General features: G+C 36.1%; 2 protein-coding genes across 7 annotated transcripts in view; one reads left to right on the top strand and one right to left on the bottom strand.

The window, feature by feature from the left end:
- Nucleotides 1-25344, bottom strand: part of COG5 (component of oligomeric golgi complex 5) — a 177519-nt gene that overhangs the window by 123408 nt on the left and 28767 nt on the right. The window lies entirely within an intron of this gene.
- On the top strand, nt 16120-24427 carry GPR22 (G protein-coupled receptor 22). 6 transcript variants are annotated; one of them, XM_056482144.1, is made up of 4 exons: nt 16204-16224; nt 16372-16624; nt 18604-18700; nt 21029-22622. In XM_056482144.1, exon 4 carries the CDS (start codon nt 21054-21056, stop codon nt 22353-22355), a length of 1302 nt encoding a protein of 433 aa, XP_056338119.1. In that variant the 5' UTR covers nt 16204-16224; nt 16372-16624; nt 18604-18700; nt 21029-21053; the 3' UTR covers nt 22356-22622. The 6 variants fall into 6 exon arrangements, with proteins under 6 accessions (XP_056338118.1, XP_056338114.1, XP_056338120.1 ...); XM_056482143.1 differs by having other exon boundaries at nt 16120-16624; nt 21029-22628; XM_056482139.1 differs by lacking the exon at nt 18604-18700 and adding an exon at nt 17645-17905 and having other exon boundaries at nt 16120-16624; nt 21029-22628.

The raw sequence follows: 25344 nt of genomic DNA, 5'->3' as shown, positions 1-25344 counted from the left end.
GGGAGCTTTTTTTTTTTACATATATAGCTTTAGTTTCTCCAAGCAGATAAAAGCCCTTACTAATCAGTAAGGGCTACATTTGGTAAATGTAAACATTACAGATAAGTATTCCGGTGAAATAATCTTCTTAAATTCTATAAAAATATATTACTCAACCAAAGAGGATTCCTTTCTCCACTCCAACTACATATAACTAAGAGGTGACTTTTTTTTCACTCTAGTATATTACTCTGAGGGTGGAAGGGAACAGGGCTAAAGAATTCTATGGAGAACAGGCCAGGAATAACACTATTGGCCATGAAGGTGAGTGCAGAGGCAAGAGAGCACAACAAACATGGGAACGTGGCAGAAAGGATGACAAGAACATGAGGTAAATAGTAAGCACCACCACCAAGAAACTGAATGTAACACTTCAAAAATTACAGTAGACACCCATTATAGAATAATTTTAATGAACTTGCAAAGACAGTATTTCAGACTAATTTAACCAAGGAAAACTAAATGAAATCTCCCTGAAATAAAACAGGCTATACAGATGGAAGTCTAGTACTGTGGGTTTTACCTTTGGGAGTTGCAGCCTGCACAAGATTCTATTCTTTCATTACAAATCTGTTGTGTGGGGGGCGGAGGAGGAGTAACTGTGTTACAGGGATAAAAAGAATAGCACAATTGTTGTAAGAACAGCTAGTTTTCTCTATGTATTTCTATCCATCACAATCCACCCTGAACTTCACATCTATTTTTTCTCGTTACCTTACCCTATACTATGTCAGTAAATGATATTTTAATGCTGGGGGGGAAGCACTCCATAAATAAAAGTCTCTGAACAGGACATCACAAATTCATTAGTGAAGATCATTAAACAGCGTTCATTTTAAGCGAACAGAGAAAACAAAGAGAGCTGATCAAGCTCCATCAGGAGAGTGAGGAGGACTGGCAGGAATAGCAGCTGTGCTCGAGCTCAGATTGGATTCGTGTTGGCAGAACTGTGAAATAAAGCCTGCAACACACTGTGCTTTTATGAATCCTGCTTTCCCAATAAAAGGCATCCAAGGAATTTAATGCTCATGTTTTGCCTTTCATAGGCTGTTTTACTAATGATGGTTTCTATACAACTAAATTCATAAAAGTCCAAGATGCAATTACTTAGACATGCTGCTCCTTCTAACGGTGCCCTCTAACACATACACTAACACAGCTCATTCATCTGAGTATCTCCAAGTGCTTCATAAATGCCAATTGAACAGATGCCATGAATCTGAAAAACATTACTGCTGGAATATTTTCTGCTATCTGACTTGGTTACAATATTATGTTTTATTATACAAGAGAAAAGGTCAGTGCAAGGAGAAGAGTCTAGTTTAAGCTATACATTTAACAGCATTTTCCCTGTATCAATTTTAATAATACATTTTTCACAGTCAATTATGAATGAGTTGAGTTCCCCCCTTACCAAGAAAAAAACCCACTAAAAACTAAATAAAAAGATCAAGGAGTTTCTTAAGAGCAAATTTAAAAACAAAATATTATGTGAAACATACACAAAAACCTAAACTTCAGACAAATATAGAGGTATTGAAAGACACATAAGCAAAAAAAAACCTACTTCATATTTTCAAAGAAATGTGAAAATACACATTTAAGATTACATTTAATAGAAATTGATGCATATTTTGTAGTCTGGTCAAATGAAAAAACTCAAGCCATTTTATTTCATTGAATCTCTAATTTCTAGGCATTGAATACAAAAAAGGATGAAAAACCTAAAGAAAGAAAGGATGGAGAAATGTGTAGGAAGATCTCAAAGTACATAAATATAGTGTTGTTCTTTGTGTTCCCATGAAGAAAGTACGAAAGTAGGTCACCTATTATATATTACAACAGAGTGATATAAACCAGCTTCTTATGACTACCTTGGTAGGGGGAAAGTTTTTGAGTATAACATTACATAATATATTGCAGCAACTACCTCAACCTGATTTAAATAAGTAACACTTCCGAATTTGTGAAACTGATGAACCAAAACTTTCACAGCTCAGGCTTTCAAACCTGAAACTGGGGCTAGAAACAGAAGCTCAAGTCCATAAACTTCAAGATTTCAATGACTTCCTATTTTCTGAGCAAGAATTCAGAGAACTTCTCTAAGAATGGGATCACTGCACTCGTGCCTTCTCCAGTGGGATCACTTATGCAGGGAAACCCAGCAGCTTAACTATTTTCCTTCTACAGGAATGTATACCAGTCCTTTTCCTCATTTACCCTCTTTCTGAGCCAACCTCTTAACCCTGATTTCTGTGCTACTGTAGAACAGTAAACTATTATTTTATAAATCAAGCTTCAGATCAAAAGGAAGAAGAAAGTGTCACTCACTGTAATTCAGAGGCAGGTGAAAGGGCTGCTGTGTAATGTTCCAAGACAGAATTGCCTTTTCTTAGGTTCTGTCTAAGTAAGCTGCCAATTTATTTAATCCATCCACGAATGAAGGTAAAAAGGATTTGTCCAAGATGACACATAGTTATGAAGTAGAAACTGCAAGACATCTTTGCCTGTTGAACTCCCTTCAAGACTAAAAATAAACTTCTCCAGACTTAAAAATGCTCTAATTGATTCAAAATATAGCCTGGTTTGCTCAGTCTGAGATCCAGATCACTCTACTCAGAATTCAATGCATAAGTATGCTAACTGCAAGTTAGCATAAACAGTATATAAAAGTATATATCATACATAAAACAGTACGATAGAAACTTTAAATAAACATACAGAAAACCCTACCATCCATACATCTGTTTTATTCACATGTTTAGCAACCACCAATTAGAAAATACTTGCTTCTAATATTTAGTATTTTATTAGAAAGCCAACATGGTGCTTTCTATTTCACCAGAGATAGATGTGTATGCCTTGGTTATACAGATAGGAGCACTATTTATTATATTCACAATGGCAGAATTATAATTTTATCTCTTATATTACCATGATCAACTACAAAAGTAGGTTTCTTTATAATAAGCATCAGCTTAAGGCAGACATCAGTGAATTCATTCCAGTAATTATGGGAACTAGTGCATTAATTAATATTTTTTAACGTATCAAAGATCACATCTAGATTACAAACAGAAAGGAGAGCATTACTTCAACACCATTTCTTCAGTCATGCTTACTTTAATGTAAGTTCAAGCAAGGAAATCCTAAAAAGAGCCTGAGAAGATAAAATTTTTCAGAGTATTTAAAAATGCACAACTACACACACAGTGGTTTACACTCAGAGGTTTCCTTCTTCAAGTATCAGTAAAGAATCACTCTGTAGGCACTGAAGAAGGACCACAGTCTATGTTTCAAACAAGTTAATATTTAATAAATAATGAAAGAAATGTTATGTGTTTCATGCATTGTTAATTTTTTCAATCAATTGTAATTGTAGAACATCCTTTGAGCAGTGGCAGTTTTTTCCTTGCTGCCATTTTCTGCACAAAGGTGACAGGGCACCATGGAGACTTGCATAATTTATTATTATTATGGGAGAATTACTTAAAATTAGTTTAAGTATTTCTGTTTAAAACCTTGTCTTGAAATTGCAGAGGTTGAGTCTATCCAGATTACATTTTTCACAGTAATTCTTCCTCCGGTCTTCAAAGCTATTGATATTTACACAGACAATGATGCTCAGCTTTTAAACAGTTAAGGAAAGGAAAACACCATATTCAGATGCAGTTGCTAAAGCACTTTCTCATGATATTTAAAAAAAACATTTGATGCATGAAGCTTGGAAGTGAAATCAGTTTCCCTACTGCTTTTCAATCACCATGCAAGGTTGCAGTTTATAAAATTACTCACAAACCACAGAGACCATATTTTTAAAATAACCTTTAGAAGGTAGCACTTGTCTACAGTTCCCATCTTAAGATCCCACAGCATTTTTGGCTACCATTTTAAGCATTTTTATAAAGGGAAGAAGTTGAATATGAAGTAACTTGTTTGAAACAAATTTACACTTAAATCCAGCTACCAGACAGTGTTACAACAGAAATATCATTCTTTGTCTCCTACCTAATACCACCTTAGGATTTTGCCCAATGTTTCATCCATTCCCAGCTGATTAATTATTTTTGCCCCACTTTGTTTTTCCCTTTGACCTATTTCTACCCATGAGTAGAAGTGGAGAGTCAGGAAATCTACCAAAGCGGGAGAAGTGAAGAAAAGAACTTTCTTACACCTTCAACTATAAGTCTATAATTTCTTTACACTTTAGGAAATGGTTTGGTTACACAAAGGAAAATCCCAAATCATGAAGAATTTCTTCACTGAAAAGGTGATCAGGCATTGGAATAGACTGTCCAAGGAGATGGTAAAATCACAAACCCTAGAAGCGCTCAAGAAACAACTGGACATGGCACTTAGTGGCATGGTTCAGTTGACATGGTGGTGTTTGATCAAAGGTTGAACTTGATGATCTTGGAGGTCTTTCCCAACCTTAATGATTCTATGATTCTATTAAAAATATAAAAGATTATAGGAATGCTATTACTTCCTGGTTACAAAAATTTTATCAGAGACTGAGATTTTAAGTAGATCTGTGTCCATATTTTCTCCTTCCCAATGCCCACACAGATAATAATACTACGTCTGATACTCTTAAGCAGAATAAATGTTGAAAGAACAACTTCTGTTAAATGGAAGAGAGGGGGGAAATTATCTCCATTGTCAAAATTAATATAAGCAGGGTCAAAATGCCCATTTAAACTAAATGTCCATTCAAATTACATGCTTGAACTGCATGATGCCTGAAGCTTGGAAGCAAGCAGCATGCCAACCCTTGGAAAAAAGGTTACTTTGGAAAGCCTCTGGACTAAGGGTGCATTTCCTTGAATTCACCATTCTTTCTTGGTACCTTTTCAAAAGCAAGATTCCACTTTGGAGAATGTACTATGCATTGGAGAATCTCCATTTGAAGAATTGTTTCTGTTGCCAGAAAGAGTGTAATTCGTAGCACTTCAATGAATCAAGTCATTTTTATAACCACTTTATACTTTTTATATACATACACACATTCATACAAATATAACTATGGTACATCTATCACAGGAGTTATAGATAACTACTCTGTACACAGTGTTCAGCTGAACACGTCAGGCTCACACAGAGCACTGCTTGTCAGTGGCAGTGGTGACAGCAGTTCTAATCAAATTGAGCAATCACAGATTTCCTCAAGAGCCAGCTTGTGCCAGCTGAGTCAGCACCCCAAAATCCCAGGTTTGGTAGAGGACCTGGAACAGTGCTGAGAATGCCTTGGGTGGTGGACACAGCAGGCATTTTGAGTAGCCCTGCATGTATCAGCTAAACTGAATAGCAAGGAGTTGGGTACAGTAATTAAAACTACTTCGATACAATTTTCTTCTCCCAGAAGAAGCATAATGGAATTTCCTCATTTAAAGTTCAAATATCATTCAAATATCAAAACAAATAAATAAATTACTAACTCAGTAAGAATTCAAAAGGCAAAACATAGTCAAAGGAATAATTTTTTCTATTCAGAGGGTAAAATAACAGCTGCCTGCCTGCTTTCTTGAGCCTCTGACAAAGAATAAGCTGACCCAATCTGCGACCTGCTCACACTGTTCACTGCTTTGATTTCTAACAAGCACTTACTAGATAATAGTAATCAATGGAAATTGGAAGCTATACAGTAATCTATTTGTTAAAAGAGAAACCAGCATCTTGCATTATTTTGCAGGTGCTAAAATTACTTAAGGATAATAAAAGCTCAAGCTCTAAAACTCAGCAGCATTCACATTTATTTCTAACTGCTACTATTATTCCACTATGTCAGTATCCAATAATGCTGTCCTAGAGTAGAATATTGCTGCCAATTTTACAAGAAAAAAAATAAAAATAGGTTTTACCAGAATTAAAACTGCATTTCTTTCCATTTATTTATTCATTCATTCAACAGATGCATTAGCCAAGACTATGCACAAAACCAGAATATTAAATTATATCAGCTGGATGTATTTCTAAAAAAATCAAAAAAATGAAAAAGATTAGTGATTTGGTGAATTCATTTCTTCAGTATCTACATCTTGCAGCTCTCAGCGATCTTCAAACGTACTTTGAAAATACAGATGCTTTCAGGCAAGCACAGAAAGAGAAAAAAAAACTTTGCATCGTAATCACAGATTTAAACAAAGATTTAAAATTACAGATTAGCAATTTTATGTGGACTCTCTACAATCCACAGTTCCCTCTGCAGCTGCTGGTTCATGGAATTTTTGGGATCAATCCCATTTCCATTCTCATTTCCTTGTGTTGTGGATCAAATCTACTCAAGGCAATTTTGTGCCCAGCTGATCACAGCCAGCTATTCAGCCAACTACCATACATGGCAATTGTACCCAATGGAATTATACTGTGGTACCAAAGTGAAGAAATACTGATATTGCTGAAGAATTTTTTCAGAACACCTAAAACCTAAAGCAAGGTTACAAGTCAAGCTCTTAGCAGTTTCCAACAAAAGCGACCATGAAATTCAACACTCAACATTCTCTGTCTATTTATAGCAAAAGATCATTAAGAAAACTAAGAAAGGAGATATAAATAAATCTGAAGAGCAGCTCAATCACTCTTGCAGAAATTCTCACAATTTCCCTGTCCTTGCGTGTGACTCCTTTAGTCCTCATCAAATATTCATGCAACTAAGTCCATGCCTGGCTCATCCTCAATAGGTGCTTTTTCTTCTTCCTTCTGCCACATCACACACACGTAAAGGCACTGGGAAGGATAAGAGAAGGGGAAATGCACTAATACAAAGCCCCTAATATATTAATGACAAATTCTTCTCAGTATGGCACAACCCGAAGTACCACACATAAAAACATTATGTCCAGTTTGTCCTACTCACAATATTGACTTGGTTAACTGTTGTTAAACTGTGTGGTACTGCTTGTTATGGGTTTTATTTATGAAGCGTCTCTACACCTAATTTAGCTTCCTAGCTGATGTTGGAAGCAACAACTTCTCAATGTCAAATTACAGGTGAAATATTCTCCAAACACAGTTTCCCATTTTTGCCCTGTGTTTAATAATCTTCTATGCATGCTGCAAGACCTGTTTTTTTAGAGATGGAGGAGTGTTTAATTTTGAAAAGATAGATGATAAAGTAGAGTTCTATAATGTTTCATCAATACATTTTTTAAAATCTCATTAATTATTTGCATCTTCTGAAGGTTTGTTTTGCTCCTCCACCCCTCTCCCAATGCAGTTAAGGGCTTAAAGCAATTTAGACAGCAGTGAAGTTAGTGCAAGAAATAATTTATATTCTGACTTTGCCAATACATTACTTTACTTCAGAAAAAAATAAACTTATGTCTTGAGAGATAGATACATGAAACTACTTCTTCCACTCAAACCTCAATTCTTTCTTTATTATTCCAAAGCATTTTCTTGGTTTAACTCTGTCAAGTCTAGTTAGTCATTAAAAACCTGTCCTTAAAGATCTGCAAAGAGAATAAATGTGGAATATTTCTACAGTCCATGCATTCTTCGAAAAGAAATTGATCTTGTATTATGGAGACTGGACAGATTAATGAAATACAGACAGCCTTTCCAGATCTGCACTAGGCATCTAGGACATAACCAAACTGTTTTCCTACAAAACACAATAATGTGAACAGAAACTGTGAAGCAGATACAGGATGCTCAGGCATTGTGGTCATGGACATCGCACAAGAAGCAGCTAAAATCCTTAGTTCAAGTGTTAATCCACACTATCTCTAACTGTCCATATAAATTCACTCTAGATTAAGGGCACTGAATACAAACTAAAACTCTATCTAGTATCAATCTTTATTGCCCCAAAGTACACTGTAATAGCTGCTTTTCCTACAGGCTTCAAGATTACTGACAGTGGCTTTTATACTCTCACAAATGCTACCATCACAGCCTGGAACATTTATCAAGGTATGCAGTCAACCGACAGTCCAAGAGCCACTGAGTCCTTACATACAGATGCACTCAAACACCATTGGAAAATCTCTGTTGAAGTATTCTACCCTAGACCTGCATTGCTTATTGAGATAATGCCAGCTTCAAGATTTCAGAGTGGGAGTATTAAACAGGGTATTAGCAAGAGTCCAATAAACAGGTAAATGCCTAGAATTTCTGATGGTGGCAAACAAAACTGGTTTCTGAAGAATATATAAAAAAAATTGCAAGTAAAAAAAACAACTGCCTGGGGGGAACAGAAAGCACTGAGTTTTCCTTTTACTTCAACAGCAAGGCAGCAGAAAAGGTATTACAACATAAAGCAAATTCAAAGAAAAACATTTCAAGCCTAACAACCAGGAAGTTTAAAATAGTAGCCACTTTCAAAGGGCAGGCTCTCCTTTCCTTTCATTCTTTCCTTGCATTAAAACCAATTTGCTTGATTAATAAGATAAAATAATGTTCTCCATATCCAGCTGTCTCTCAGGGGGAATGAATTCTCACTGGGCACCATATCTACTGTGGAAAGAATGAGAACTAGAAAAGACCTCTCTACTTGTGTCAGAACAGCAATTTCTCTTTTAAAAAGCCAGCACGGTAACAGGCAGTCAGTATGTAATAACTCACATGGTTTTCCTGTTGATGGGTTGTTGCTGTTGCTATTCTCTGTCTTCCACATTTCCTCCAGAAGCTCCAAACCCAAGATATCATTTTGCAGAGCTGATAGCCTACCTAGTAATAGTGAAGCTTCTCACTTTGAAAATACCAGAAATAATGCATATAACGTTTTTCCTTTTTCCTATTCCAACTACACTTCATAGCTCCTATCATTGCAATTCATGCTACCTGTATGTTTAAATTGATTACATAGATCATCAATGAAGGCTGCCAAAGAATTTGACATGCTTTTTCTCTTTAAACCTGTATTTGCTCATCATCCATCAGTGCAATAAAAATGTGTTGAACAACTATTTTAAATTTCTCCAGATTTTATTAGTAAAATAAAAGTTAGGCTTCAAGCCTAATGACTGCAAAGCTAGCTCCAGGCATCAACTATATACAATGCAAAAGAGTATTCCCTTCTTCAGGCATACCACTGACACCACTGCTCTCAGCCTTCTCCTAAAAAACAGCAAATGAAAGCATTTTTCATACAAGCTGTGGTTTGCTTCAGTATTACAGTAAGTGATTTCAAAGACAACAATTATGCAGTGAGGTTAAAAATACTTTAGAAGATGGAAAAAAACTGAAACTATACTTTAGGCACAAAAAATCCTTGATATTTGAAAGCTTCACAGACAAAATGAGTTATTCATATGCATGCGTATGTATGCATTTTAACACAGTTAAGGTATTTATTTTAGATTCTACAGCTACAATATATATATAGTTTTTTTAAAAACCCTGAAAATATGAAGGGGTTTATATTTCTCTTTCATTTATCCACTTAAGGAAGTAAGAGATGTTTTTCAATAATCAATAAAAAACTAAACTATATTATGGATACAAATTATGAAAATGAATGAACCCAAACAACAGAGGAAGAACGAAAATAAACTGAATATGATACCAACACAAATCTAAATGTAAATCAACATGCACATCAATCAAATGAATATTTTTTTTAGTAGAGGAAATGTTAAGCCAACACACTCCACTAAATTAGTTCAATTTCCATATTATTATGCATTTATCATTATAGCTTATTACTTTTAAACTTCTCTCACATGTCTTTTTATGGCACTATATAAACAGTTTTTCTCCATTTCCCTGAACAACCTTGTAAAAACAACTGAAGAACCAAGGTGGCAAAGAGGGGACAACTAAGTATCTATCATTTTAAAAACCAGACAAGAAAACATATCGCATATAATTTTTCAGATTTTGAGAATTTAATTTGCGGAATATCAACACTGTCAGACTGATGTGGAGATGTTTCTACATTTGAACTGAACACAGGGGCTGACCTTATTTTAACTGTCCTTAGGTTTTATTTTGTTGTCTGAAGAAGGCAAAGTATGTTCCTGTCACATGCAGAGTTACTGTGTGTGGTCACTGCAGTTTGATTTTAAGGGTAGTAAGTCTACTGGATCCTTTTCCCACACTTTTTGTAGTACTTCCAAACTGCATCAGCCAAGTGGCTACCTGAGTGAGACTGACACATATGAAGTCACCCTGGTGGTAACCCTTACGCTATTGTGTTAGCCTTAAAAAAACTAAAGGGACATGACATATGATAGCTATTCATGCTGTGTTCACTCTTTACTTACAGGGCAATTAAGATCCTAAGATCTGTCTCCTAATTTCAGCTAGAACAATGCTTGCTACTAGGCACACCATGTGGACACTTTGTCTTAATTAAGAGACAATGGTACCGCCTTTCTAGTTTACAAAATTACTAGAAACAAAGTCTATCCAAGATCTCTGCTGAATAAACAACTGCAGAAAAAAATCTTTCTGTTTTCTCATTTTGTTTTAAATTACCAATTCCCATTACAGGATATTACAGCAGGAACGGTGTAACCAAACTGCATGAGGGGATTGTAACAGGGCAGCTAGTGCTGCTCCTGCTGCTGCCCATCCTGCACACCTGGCTACACATGACTTTCACAACAGGATATCTGATGGAGAGCCCTGAACCTAAAGTTTCAACCCTGCACATTAACTTTAGCTGCCTCCCAATCCAAAGCAACACCATCAGCCAGGCAGAACACTTCCTGACATGTCTACACCGAGGCTGCTGGGCAATGCACAAACACAGAGCTACCAAGAGCTGGGACTTGGAGGTGCTGGGCAACACAGCCAGCCAGCAGCAGGGAACAGCACTGAAAACCTCCTCCAACTTACAAAATATCTTCATGAAAGAAAGGTAAGCAATCCCATGGCACCTCAAACCACAAGGCAGTATTTCCTCATTCTACAGCCACACAGCATCAGGACTCCAGCTCCAGAACATTTCAGCTACTCTGCTAAACCACTTTGCAACTTTGGGAACAAATGATCTTTCAGGCACGCTTTCACAAGGTTCACACAATGCCAGCAGGTGCCTTTTTTATTTGTATGTTCAAAGCAATACCAAAAAAAGAATTCCAAAAGCCTTTCCATAATAATGAAAATCCTCACTAAAATTCAGCAACAATCACCAACTCAGAACTAAGAATATTTTACAAAAGCAGAAATCTCTCAAGTTCGCAGAACAGTCAAAGCACAATTTTAATGAAGGAAAAACTAAATTCATAGTCAAATTACAATTAAGAAAAATCAAAAAATACATTTAAATTTATAGTCACTAATCAAACTTTTGCAAAAAACTACAACAACATACAGTACCACTCATTATGAATGTTTATACTAGAGGATAAACCACTTCCACGGAGAAAAGCTGGAGTGAGACTGATGTTATTTAAATTACTATTAAATTTACCAGACATACTTCCCTCCATTAAAATGCTTAAATAATTATACAGTAATTAAAACTAGGACCAAGATTTAGCCATACCACTTCACCAGATTCATTGTTATAATATAAAAACAATGCCTTCCCTACATATGAGTGATAGCCAGCAATGGTTTTGCAATTCCTCTCTGGTGTCAACTCATTGCGCAAAACTAAAACAAGATACATTTTTGGTATTAATAGCTAAAGGGCATTCTCTAACTTACACATTTTCTCGTGAGTACAGAACCTTCCAGTGCTGAAAAGGTCAACAGTTGTTCTAACATGCAATAATACTGAACAAATAACCTATGCCTAATAGTTATACAAACGCAAAAGAATCTTATAAGACGTTCTTATTCCATGGCAAAAGTAGTTAATTTTCCACAGTTAAGCTGCTATGCTATCATTAACTCTCAATCTAGAAAATTAATATGTACACATTATATATAAAAATACATAAATATGTAATATATATATATACACTATTATATTTTATATATATCATTCATATATATAAACTTGTCTTTGTACTGTTTCCAAAGGTCTTCATCTTTGCAAATACAAGAGGAAGCACAGTAAAACAACATACAATTAATCTGGAAAATCCAGATTTTTTTCAGGGAAGTAATTCTACAGTTCTGGAACTGAGATCAACAATGCCCCATGTGCACGACTGTTTTCTGTCAAGGGAAACATGACTGTTAGAAAAGTGGAAGAAAGCCCCTTGCAAAACCCAACCTAAATAAATCATTATAAAAATAACAAAACAAAGCAAGATGGCAATCAACAACAAGGGAGAAGAGAAAATAAACTTTAAGGGTAACACACCGAATGGAAAATTAATTTTCTGGATGTCAGTCCTTGCGGCAGAAAAGGAATAATAACCTTAGAAGAGTTTTCTATAGATTAAAGAAATGAGAATAAAGTACTTGAGCCAAAAGAAAGAAAAGACCATGTCACCATCTGAGTCAGAATGGTACTATCTACAAATTCTAACAGAATTTTTGTCATCAATTCAGCATATCATTCTTAAATAATAATAAAAACCTTTATGACTAGATCTCATGTATGGGTCAGGAGACAAGATTTACATAAAAGCATGCTACAGCATCATCCAGAAACAGCAAGCCATAATTTCAATATCAGGTAGAAAGCAGAACACATTTACAAATTCAGCATTAACAAGGGCACATCAGTACAGCTCCCAAACCCAAACAGCTATTATCCATTGCTTATTTTTCCTTGATACTATAGAAGTTATTGGATTTCCAACAATATTCTAACCATGTTCTTTGCAACTGACTACTGAGGAAACTGAGATATAACAAGGTAAGAAGTTTAGATACAGATCACAAACTGCTAGAACTGATACAAATCACAAAATATTCAGAAGAGCTAGGTTAGAATTCGGCATGACACTCCTCAGAGTAGGCAAATGAAAGGTACAGAGGAGCTATCTAGCTGGAATTGTACAAATGCACCATGTAAATAATGCTGAACAACAGTCCCAGGGCAAACCACCCAATATTCATTTTCTAAAGCAACTTGAGCTCTAAAGACACTATCTGGCACTAAAAAATTTGTATGAGTTAAGATCTCAAGTCTCTTGCTAATATGAAAACAGATGAGATTTTTAGACCCAGAAGCAGTAAAATTCTAAACAGTCATTAAATGAGCAGCAAGATTCAGACTAGAAAACAAGATGTGCCGTACAAAGAAAGTGTTGTTGAAGCATTCAGGATGAAAAAAGAATAATGCAGAGAACAAGGGAAGTGAGCAGACACAGTCTCACAACTGTGCCAATGAAGATCTTCATGACGATCCATGACATCTGGATGTCAAAATAGTCTGCAGTAGTTTTATGTAAAGTTAAACTCTAAAACACATCAAAAGAATTCTAAAGGTCCAAAATCAAGGACTCTCATAGAAAAACATTAGAACTGGGTACCCATTTGGCCCTGCTAAACCTTTAGAGCCTAATGAGTATTTTTAAACCAACTAAGCTTATTTTAAACACCGCAGTTCAAGAAACTGATTCACGGTGATTTTATAAATTCAACAGCAGAGCTCTGACCTTTACATCTAGAGATGACCTCTCACTGTTTGGGAGTGCAGTAACAGACAACGTTGGGACATTACTTCCTCTGTGTAGAAAGTAAGACAGATAAAAGACGGAAGAGGACCAAGAAATACACTACAATTTCCAAACTTCTGGACTTCCTGCTCTCAGCAAAACACAAAAATATATTCTCACATACAACTATGATTCCTGAATTGAATTTAGAAGTACTACAGGGGTGTGTGTTATGGCAACTGCCATTATCTCTATCCCTGTGCATGTCTCTCTATATGCACATGCCTCTACACCCTTGTGCTCCACTCTGATTCAAGCTCCTGCCTCTCTGCATTTCTTTCCCCCCCACATCAGACCCAGCAGCCTCAATCCTTCACAATCTATTCTCTGCTACCATCTGGATCTCCCTCTCCCCTTGTGCTGCCATTCTCAGTCTTAAGACCCTTCATCATCAGTCTCCTGGTTTAGGACTCCTGCTGTTCCCTGATACTTCTACCTTCTCATTACCTTTTCACCCCACTTTTCACTACCCTAAAAGCCAAAATACCAGTCAAATTCTTTCTCCCATCTGTACTGATATAGAAACAGGTATAAGAACAGCACATTTTCTGTTTATGCTGGGTGCCTGCACATGGCTCTTTTTGCCCACTCTTCCCTATCTACCCTTTGAGGATGAAGTCATCTGTTCACACAATCTTAACTAGCATCTGCACAGCAATGGCTTATAAGCATGTCTATCCATCCACCTACTCCTGATTGCCTCCATATGGTACAGCTTCTTTTCCTGATTTTGTCTCCAGAAAACTTTAGCTTAATATATGCTCACAACTCAGCTCCTTATCACTCCTTTCAAACACTTTTTGCAGATAAAACTTCTGCCAATATCACCTCCTGTCATATAGATAGTCTTTTGTGACCCCTTTGCCTGCATTTCAACCATATATTCATGGTATACCCAAAATCCTGCTACAATCTTCCTCTGTGTGTACATCTTTTTTCTAACAGTACAGATCATCCAATACCTCCATCTTTGTTCAGGCACACACTGAAGAATTAGAAAGGGAGATGGAGATTCATCTGTTTAAATTTAGACAGGCTTCCTTACTTATCCTTAGTCATACTGAAAGTGAAGCAAGTAAATCTCTTTAATATATTAGTATTTATGCTTTCATTTCAGGAATCCTCTTTATTACATCACCCTTTAGAGCTATGCTGGTATCACTGGTTTCAAGCTCTTGGGAGGCAGACAATACAGAGACAGCTCAAAGGACTCAATCAGCTGCTACTCAGCATAGCCAGCTGGTACCCACTGATCTCTGCTCAAAGTTCCTGCAATCTCTATTTACATGGTTTCTGAATGCAAAGGAGTATGGAACAGGAAGCATCCTAGATGGATATGAAGCCATTTTTAAAAATACATAAAGCATGCTGTTACCTAAAGATAAATAATATATTGGATGTCTGGCTGAAAGAAAAAGTAAGGAAATAAAGATATCCGAGTTATACAACTGCATTCTGTATTTGCATTAACAACTTAAAAACAGAGGACCCCATCAAAATTTGATCCATACTAACACATTAACAGAGTTACTTATATAAGAACTCTGCTTTAATGTTTATTACTTTATGACACCTTACAAAAAACCTTAAAAAACTTTTAAATCATGGTGAAAAAAAGCCCCTCACTCACTTGAGATTATAAACTACCTATAAGACATTTTATACTCAGATATTCTTAAACTATTTATTTCAGCAAACCAATTTTGAAAAATATTATTTTGGGGTTTATACTGAAATTATTTCCAAGGTTTATTTAGCATCAGTACTAATTAGAACAGGTACACTGCTCATTATGCGGTTGTGAGCATTGCTTATACTGATAGAAGAGATTCAGAAATAAGTTACAAAACAAAAAGTGAAAACAAAGACACCCCTTGCAAAGTGAAGGTCAAGAATATCATGCAAGAAAGACATCCTTACGAAAACCTGTCAAGTCTCTAGCAAAATTCATATGGAACATACAATTTTTTTTAGAAGTTCACATTTCAACAAAATTAATAATCTCTACAACTATACATTGTACAAGGTGATGGATCCTAAAAATAATTTTTTTCTGATCATGAATCAACTGAATTATCACGTCTGAATAACTGTCAGAGTCTGAATAATCTCGGTGCATCCTAGCAAAAATATTCCTAATAGCCATGTGGGTACCAAGTTGTCCTGAATATAACTTATTGCTAAAAAAAACCTAGATGACCACTAGCATGTAAACATGCACGGTGAAATCCAGTATGGCTTAAAGAGGCAGTATTATTTCAGAATGTTCTTAAGACAAGAAAAATCAACCAACCAAAACAAACAAACAAACAAAAAAATCAAACAAAAAACTCAAAAGGCTCAGAAATGGAAAGTAGGCAAATTCAAATATAGATTGTTGGAAGCTTTTAAAGTAATAACCGTTTAATCCCTTTTTTTTCCTCAGTGCCATGTGGTTTCCAGTGTACACAAAGTAAATTGTGAAAAGGTAAAAATAAAACAGGCATACCCTTAATATATTCCAGAATTCATAAATCATTTGTAAATTTAGTCCTTTTATAAAAGAATCCTTATATAAATTGGGGGGAGGGAGGGCAACAATCCCATATATGAAGCACAATTTAAGCCCAACATCACTGACCAATCAAAATTAGTGAATGCACTGCATCTCTCTGCAGTGAGGAGAAGCGACAAGGTAGGCTGTCATTCTGCACAAGCTGCCCATCGCAAGCTTTCCTCTCAGAAGCACGGCTCCTCTTTTTTAGAAAGCGTGAATCTCAGTGGTGTCTCTGGAGACAAGAAGCCTTCAGTATGTTAAATTACTTTCATTATGTATTTTCAGATGCTTATTGATTCTACCGTAGGAAGAGTGGGAGACTGCAGCAGCCTGTAAACCAGAACTAAAGCAATTGTATACATTAGCAGTATGCTGAAACAATGGCACAGTACAGGCACAAATTTTCATTAAGGTCATTTTTTGAAGATATGCTTATTACCCTCTTTCCCTTCTACTCTGCTAACAAGTGAACAAAATGAATCCCTCCAACCTGGAACTGCTTCACCTGCATGGAGAATTTACCAAATCTTTAGTGGAGGTAAGACCTGTTCCTTATTATGATATGCAGAATAAGCAACATTAAACCAAATTAAAAATTGGAGGAAAAAAGGCAAGAGATCAGATTCAGCTTATATTAAGCAGTAATACATTGTTATACTTAAGACCAGGGAATATTTAAATGCTATTTTCCCTTCCCCATTAAAAATATAACGATAGAAAAATGTTATTCTGTATGAAAGTCTTATAGACTATTAAGAACCTGTTTTGTTTGTACAACATGAAGACAGTACAGTTTAAGCTTATACAGTATTGGGGAAAACAACCCCATATAAATAAAGCCACTGGAAATATGCTTTTTCTCCCTCAGCAGTTATTTCCAAATACTGGCAGTTAAATACGTTTCAGATTTATTCAGTTACTCTTTGAAGGATCAGACAGTCTGTAATTAGTGTATACTTATTGCTTTATGAAGGTTGGCTAATATGACTAATCTCTGATTGCTCAGGAAATCCCCCCTTTTTGTTGTTTTTTTAAAAACTTATTTCTTTCGTTATCCTGTACATTCAAGCCATTTATTAAAAGCATGGATTTGCTAAACAATTATTTCAAGAAAGGAAAGTATAGCAGTGTGCAAATTAAACAAAAGCATATTTTCTAAAAGGCTCATTAACTCTGTTCAGTTTCTCATTAAAAGACAAGAGAGTTGCATGTATAAGCTACCTGCTCACCAGAGTTATAAAACTACATTTTCTAGCTTTAGTCACAGACACTCTGCATCCAACAGTTATTGCTTCTAGCCAGGATTTTTTGTAACCTGCACTATCTGGAGAACAGGAAACTTGCCCAAAAAACCTAAATTCATGTAAGCTGACAGAAGAATATGATGTTACTTGCAAATAGATAGCAGGCTAACTGATTTTCTATGTAATCTATAAGGTCCAATTTTAGAGATCCTTTATTCATTAAATAAGTGATATTAGAAAATACATTCTTGCATTACTTTCTTTTTGAAAACATAAGCCCTACTTTTAACCTTTTTTTTCCTCCCCTTCACAAGGGCATGCAGCAACTAATTCAGTTTTACAACTGACAATATGAAGAATGCAGTTGACCGGGTATCTTTGTAGCTGTATGACCTACGAGCAGCAGGATGCATCCCTAAAATGTATTCTTAAGACATAAAGGAATTAAAAACAAAACATGGAACACACTTGCATTACCATTTACGTGCATGACACTTCAGCAATATATATGGAAGACTAACACATCTGCTCAGATTTTCATTAAAAGAAGAGTGCAATGATTGATTCTTAAAATGGTGAGCATTTCTTAAAGAGGGATTTATAATTTAAAACCAGAATTGTGGAAACTACTGATGCATGAAGAGACAATGAAACATGAAATCCCAAAAGGAGAATATGCATACTTCACCAGCAAGCTGAATAAAGGTTTAACCAAGCTTTTTCTATACTACTCATTAAATAACTTACTTGTCGTAATGACTAATGGATATTTTTCTCTCAATTTTACGATGTTATGTATTCTCCTTAAATCAAAATAAACCAAATTAGGTAACCCATGGTTACTCGCAAAGCACACGAACTGGATTTTATGATGTATAGCAACTTCTTTCACTAAGCCATCACTCAAAAGTAATGAGCAGGAATATTACAGAAAGAAATACGCAACTATAAACTAAGGATGTCTACATACACTCTGAAAATAGAGATCAGAAATTATTTTTCTTTAAACCTGGAAAATAAAAACAGGCTTCTACAAAATGCAACAGAGAAAGGAAATTAACATCACTTAAAAGAAGGTTTATTTGTTATTGCTGCCTTGAAACTCAGAACAGACATACAGAATATGCCCGGGTCTGTAGAAGTATCTGAGGCAATTAAGAAGTCTCCATGTTTAATCAGAACTTTTTGCTGCTGAACTGCAGGAACAAAAAAAAGAAAACAAAAAAAACCTGGAAGAAATGAAATAAGAGCTCAGCTACCACTTGATTTCCAGGTTACAGTGCGAGTCAAAAATCTCTCAGTGGCAGCATGTGTCAGTTTGTGCCGAGCGGCCACCGCACTGTGCCAGGCCCCTGAGGCACACAGAACAGGTAGGTGCCCCAGCAGAGCCCTGGTTCTGCCCCAGCTATGCCCCAGCAGAGCCCTGGCTCTGCCCTGGTTCTGCCCCAGAGGTGCCCTGGCTCTGCCCCAGCAGTGCCCCAGCAGTGCCCCAGCAGAGTCCTGGCTCTGCCTCAGCAGTGCCCCAGCAGTGCCCCAGCAGAGCCCTGGCTCTGCACTGGTTCTGCCCCAGAGGTGCTCCAGCTGTGCCCTAGCTCTGCCCCAGAGGTGCTCCAGCTGTGCCCCAGCAGAGCCCTGGCTCTGCACTGGTTCTGCCCCAGAGGTGCTCCAGCTGTGCCCTAGCTCTGCCCCAGAGGTGCTCCAGCTGTGCCCCAGCAGAGCCCTGGCTCTGCACTGGTTCTGCTCCAGAGGTGCCCCAGCTGTGCCCTGACTCTGCCCCAGAGGTGCTCCAGCTGTGCCCCAGCAGAGCCCTGGCTCTGCCCTGGTTCTGCCCCAGAGGTGCCCCGGTTCTGTCCTGGCTCTGCCCGAGCAGCGCGGGGACAACGAGCCCCTGTCCCCACGGCTCCGCTCCCCTGCACCCGAAACCGAGGCAATGCTGCAAGAAGGTGATGCCTCAGCTATCTGTGACGACCTGACACATCTGAGGTTTTCTGTTTGCACAAAATCTCCGTTGCTGATCTGCTTTTGATTTCTTCCTGGCTTTTGCTAATACAAAAGAACTTAATTTATCCAGCAATGTATTTGGAATGGTTTCTTGAAATCCATTCACAGCCAGGACAGCATGCAAAAGGAGATCATATTCCTGAGGGTTAATGTAAGACAGATAGAGGTCGCCTGAATTAGAAATTAAACAAAGCTTTTGAAATATTTCTTGTTTCATTTCACACCTGAGAGTAATACGTTCTAATTTACATCTTTTTTATTTAAGAGGCACATGTGAAGTAACTGTTGAAGAATACCAAGAATTTTCATCATACAATTTGCAATTAATAGTATTGTTCAATTGAGGCTTTTCAGAACTGCAGATGAAATCCATTTGCATACTGTATCCCAAGTGTGCTTAATTCATACTTTCATTTTAAAAGAGCTCAATTTTGTTCACCTTAGTGCTATCCATTTTAATGTATTCAGAATAGAACAAAGCTTGACATTAAAATTTATTTTCATGCCAAATATGTCCCCTCTTAAATTTAAAGCTACCTAGAAAAAACCCCCTCCAGTATCATAACAAGAAACTGAAAAACCTCTCTTTTATTTATTCAATTACAAACTCAAGAGCTGGTTGACAACATAAATAATACAAACATCAGATATTACATGTAGATGCTATATTTAAAACTTACCCATATGTGTAAAACTAAGCAGATGAGACACAAAACAAAAAAATCTGCTATATAAAATAAATACTTTTTTGATCCTTACTTATTCCTAAGAGAAGCATGCTATGTATGTAAATCTGTTGGGTTTAATTGCCGTTTTTAAAAAAACTCAAACAAACAAACTGAACTCAAAAGCCGAAAAGACAATTTTCTTTTTACGTATTATTTGCTAGAATTATTCTCTTAAATATATTCTGGAATAAAATTAAATACTCTTCCATTCCATGTAGGCACAGATTTCTAGAGAAACTGAATATTCAAATCAGAAAAAGGAAATGTAGCATTGTATAATAAACTTAATTTCCCAAACCCACATAAGCTGTGCATTTGAAATTATATGAACTCATACGAAGTTGTTGTGGCAAGCATCATATACACAGATGCACACAAGATTAAAATAAACAGAAGGTTTAAACTCTGTAAAAAACTGGTGAATTACAGAATGTCACATTTCAGCCCACAACACTACTGTAAACCTCATAAGAAAGAGGTGGATAAATTGGCATAAATAATTCAAATATCCTTTTTATGATACATAACCAACAGTGCTCCATGTTCCTCACTTCTTTTTCCACAAGAGCTTTTTAAAATGATCTTGATCACTAATTTGTTAATACTTAACAACACTCTTCTAAAATGACCTTCAAAGCAATACAAAGGCAATGCACAAAGTACGGTTTATTCAACAAATGAGCTCTTTGTGAAAAATCACATCACTATAAACAAAGGCTTGCCTCCCTAAGTGGAAGCTTTTCACTACTTTTTCTTTTTTCAAACAAATCCTGCTTTCTTCTAAAAAGCAAAGACCTTATTCCAGATCTTCAGGCTTTTGAGTCCATGCCAATTAAAGCTCTAAACATACTGTAAATGAAGAGTTTGGTAAAAATACTACTTTTCCTCCCTTCTCCTTTCCCAGCATTTATCTACAATAAGTGTTAAAAAAAGAAATCAAATAGTTTCATATTTTATTTCACCTTTCAGGAGAAAAGCCAGCCGCAACAAAAGAATGTGTTTGTCCCCCATTCTGGAAGTCAACATGCAGTCCGAATCTAACATTACAGTTCGAGATGCCATTGATGACATCGACACCAACATGTACCAACCACTGTCATATCCATTAAGCTTTCAAGTTTCTCTCACCGGATTTTTGATGTTAGAAATTGTTTTGGGACTTGGCAGCAATCTCACCGTTCTGGTACTTTACTGTATGAAATCCAACTTAATCAATTCTGTCAGTAACATAATTACAATGAACCTTCATGTACTTGATGTAATAATTTGTGTGGGATGTATTCCTCTAACTATAGTTATCCTTCTGCTTTCACTGGAGAGTAACACTGCTCTCATCTGCTGCTTCCATGAGGCTTGTGTCTCTTTTGCAAGCGTTTCAACTGCAATCAACGTCTTCGCTATCACCCTGGACCGATACGACATCTCCGTAAAACCTGCTAATCGGATCCTGACCATGGGAAGGGCTGTGATATTAATGACATCAATATGGATCATTTCACTTTTTTCCTTCCTGATTCCTTTCATTGAAGTCAACTTTTTCAGTCTTCAAAGTGCAAGTACTTGGGAAAATAAGACACTTCTGTGTGTGAGTACAAACGAATACCACACTGAACTAGGAATGTACTACCACATTCTCGTTCAGATTCCAATATTTTTCTTCACTGTTATAGTAATGCTAATTACATACACCAAAATACTCCAGGCCCTAAATATTCGGATTGGTACAAGATTTACAACAGGACAAAAGAAGAAAAACAGAAAGAAAAAAACTATTTCTTTGACCACTCAGCACGAGACTACGGATGTGTCCCACAGCAGTGGAGGAAAAAACGTCGTGTTTGGTGTAAGGACTTCTGTGTCTGTCATAATTGCCCTACGCCGAGCTGTCAAACGGCACCGGGAGCGACGAGAACGGCAAAAGAGAGTCTTCAGAATGTCCCTTCTGATTATCTCAACATTCCTTCTCTGCTGGACACCCATCTCAGTTTTAAACACCACTATCTTATGTTTGGGCCCAAGTGACCTTTTGGTAAAGTTGAGATTATGTTTTCTAGTAATGGCATATGGAACAACTATATTTCACCCTCTACTTTACGCATTCACGAGGCAAAAGTTTCAGAAAGTTCTGAAAAGTAAGATGAAAAAGCGAGTTGTTTCAATAGTGGAAGCAGATCCCATGCCAAATAACGCTGTAATACACAACTCATGGATAGAGCCTAAAAGGAACAAAAAGATTACCTTTGAAGACAGCGAAGTAAGGCAGAAATGTTTAGTACCTCAGGTTGTCACTGACTAGATTTCAGTATTCACCAAAACACATCAAACGGAATATTTGAACAAATTGTAAAAAAATACTGCCAAATAAGAAAAACTTTTTTAACTATTGGCGAGACTGTATATTTTCAATATATATGTTAAATAGAGTAGGTCTTGTATATTCAAGTTCTTCATTATGTAAGATATATGTTGCATGGCTGTTTGTTAGCGTAACACCATGTGTATATTTGTCAAAAATATTCAAGTCCTCTTTTTTTAGCAAATAAATAGCCTTAAAGAAGTGCAAACTTTTAAAAATATTTGTATGGCTCAGTTTCTCTGTAAATATAAAAGAATTTTTAAGCACAAATTGCACTTGGGAATACTTTCCTGTAGCACAAATTCACCATTTTGTAAGATACGGTGTTTTTAAATTTAATTCATGAACAGTATTGATCATAGGTATTGTGAATATTATGCAGCTACAACTTGTATGCATTTTGACCTCATATTTAGATATCTCACTTATTTCAATCTTCTCCAGCATGCAACTACCATGCACAGAAAAAGCCATTTATGTTACGTCCTTCAGTGAGTGGTTCAGAAACTTTTTGTACGGGAAAAAGAATTCATGCTGGTCCAAAAGTTGACAGTATCCTTAAGAAAAGAAAAAAGTTTTGCATATACAATCTCAGATCCACAATTTCTACATAGAAAATACACAACTTTGAATAATTGCAAAGGACAGGGTAGGAGTGAAAGGCTAAATGAAGGAAAAAAGCATGGACGAGAAAATTATTTGGCTGATGCTAGAAGACAACCAATCAACAGAGTCAATCCTGTGCAAAGGCTTTGATTTTTCACACTGACCTCTAGTATGACAGAAGGACCTTTCATACAGAAATTTTTCATTCATACCACCTATTTACATAGAAATGATTATTAAATGCCACAGCTGAAGTATAAGATAACTTTTCTTGCCCTTGATAACTTCATTATTTTCCAGTGTACTCAATACTAGCCATGCAATTGCCTTGTCACAAACCAATCACCAATGCTAGCTATCGTATTCCTGCATTTCCTGGGCAGCCATGGCATACCTTTGTTCTACTTTTGTCTGCTTCAATTTCATCTTAAACCTGCATTAGAGAAGCAAGAAGCCTTAGGAAGTTATCATCATTAGTAGCATTGTAAGAAAGAATTAAGATATTCATCCAAACATAAGTTTGTCAAGTTGTCTGCACCATGCCATGCTTAAAAATTTCTTAATTTCAATGAAACAGTAGCAGGGAGGGGGAAACAAAACAAAAAGCTGCAAAATCAATGAGCATAATTCCACTCTCATTGTTACATAAACTGATCAGTGTGTCACCAGCTACCAGTATATTTAAAATTCTAATTCTCAATAACTATTATCTTATATAAAAAAGCAGATCATACCCTTGAATATGAGAGCTAGATTAACTAAAGTATTACATAAAAAACTTGGATTTCTAAAGCACTTTCCTGAAGTTGTGTATAAAAAAAGGGCAGTTTTAAGGGAACAAAAGCTCTTTTCCAGTACATCGCTGAATTATTAATCATATGTGTATTGCCAAAACTGGTTTTATGCTCAAAAAAAAAATATTTGTAATGTACCTTAGTTTACTTGGGCTCAGGCCTTAAGCTTATCAGAACAGAAGACTCAAAATATAATACTACAGCTCCATATTCTACATAGAATAGGCATTTAAAATCATCCAAGTTCTACCTAGAAATGTTATTATCTGATTGATAATAACTAATTATGTGAAAATACTGTGTAACATATATTCAAACATATTTTCATATTTTCACTAGCTTTTTTTGTGGAAACTAACCCAAAAATACCTGCATTCAATTGTACCCATTCAGAGCACATTTTTTATCCAAGTTATCTCTGATTTCCTACAAGAATTGAAATCCTACATCTTATTTGAGAGGTTGTAGAGAGCAAGTAAATGCAGTAAGCTTTTTTTTTTAATCCCATATCCTCCACATTTATCACTTAAAAATATTCTTTTGGGAATAACTTCTGAAAAGAAACGCACCCAAAATATTTAAGCAGAAACTATTATTTTTTCTTTTTTTTACCCTTTCTTGATTTCCCTTTCAAGCTACTCTCTGTATTTTGAACACTAGAAGGAGAAGGCAGGATGTGTAGGGTTAATACCATAACATGTTTCCAGTGATTACTAATCTTCCAATAAAGCATTCTTAAATGAAAGATATTACTCATTCATTTAAAAAGAAGGAAAAGAAAAATGATAATGAACAGATTAATAAGTCTACATCATGTCCTTATCTGAAAAAAGCATTTCAGACTTGAAAGGTTTCTTGACAACATAACCTTACTTTTTAAAATTAAATAAAACCTCAAGAATTACACATTTAGCGTTAAAAGCTCATTCATTAGAAAATCAGATGCAATGAAGCAGCACTTCATAGCAGAGAAAGAGCAGCCTAGGAATTACCCAAAGAGATTAAGCCCAGTTTCAAAGGCTATGTTGATCACACTCATCGATTGCCTTTACGAATACAAGCAGGCTCATTTTTACTATTCTTCATCTTCATTAAATTTTTAAAAAGGGGACTTATGTTGGAGTACACTTCAAGGACTGCAGAAGAAAATTCTGCACACAGCAGGAAGGAATACAAGTAAGAATATGTGCCATCCTACATACACCCAGAAGCCACCATAAAACAGAGCCACACATGATCTGTAACACGACAGATTTAACACAAAACAAAATAAAGAATAAATTGTGAAGACACACTAATATCCTACAGACACAAGAGGATTCCAGGAGCGATATGAAGGTGTGGGTGCTTGACAGATAGACTGAAACAGAATGCAAAGAGGCAGCATCACTGAAGAAAAAAGGGTAAATTTATGCCATAGTATTGTACAATATGAAGCCCACTACATTCTTAAAAATGCTCTCACCACAGTGAATCATTAGTTCAATTACATTTCACACCACTCAGCCTAAGGCAAGCAGAATTGTACA

This window comes from Oenanthe melanoleuca, chromosome 1A, assembly GCF_029582105.1.
Source record: "Oenanthe melanoleuca isolate GR-GAL-2019-014 chromosome 1A, OMel1.0, whole genome shotgun sequence".
In the NCBI taxonomy this organism is placed as follows: Eukaryota; Metazoa; Chordata; class Aves; order Passeriformes; family Muscicapidae; genus Oenanthe; species Oenanthe melanoleuca.
This window is presented reverse-complemented; position numbering and strand designations above follow the sequence as displayed.

Coding starts and splice junctions, on each gene's coding strand:
- GPR22 (XM_056482142.1), top strand. CDS start 21,054: ATGTGTTTGTCCCCCATTCTGGAAGTCAACATGCAGTCCGAATCTAAC.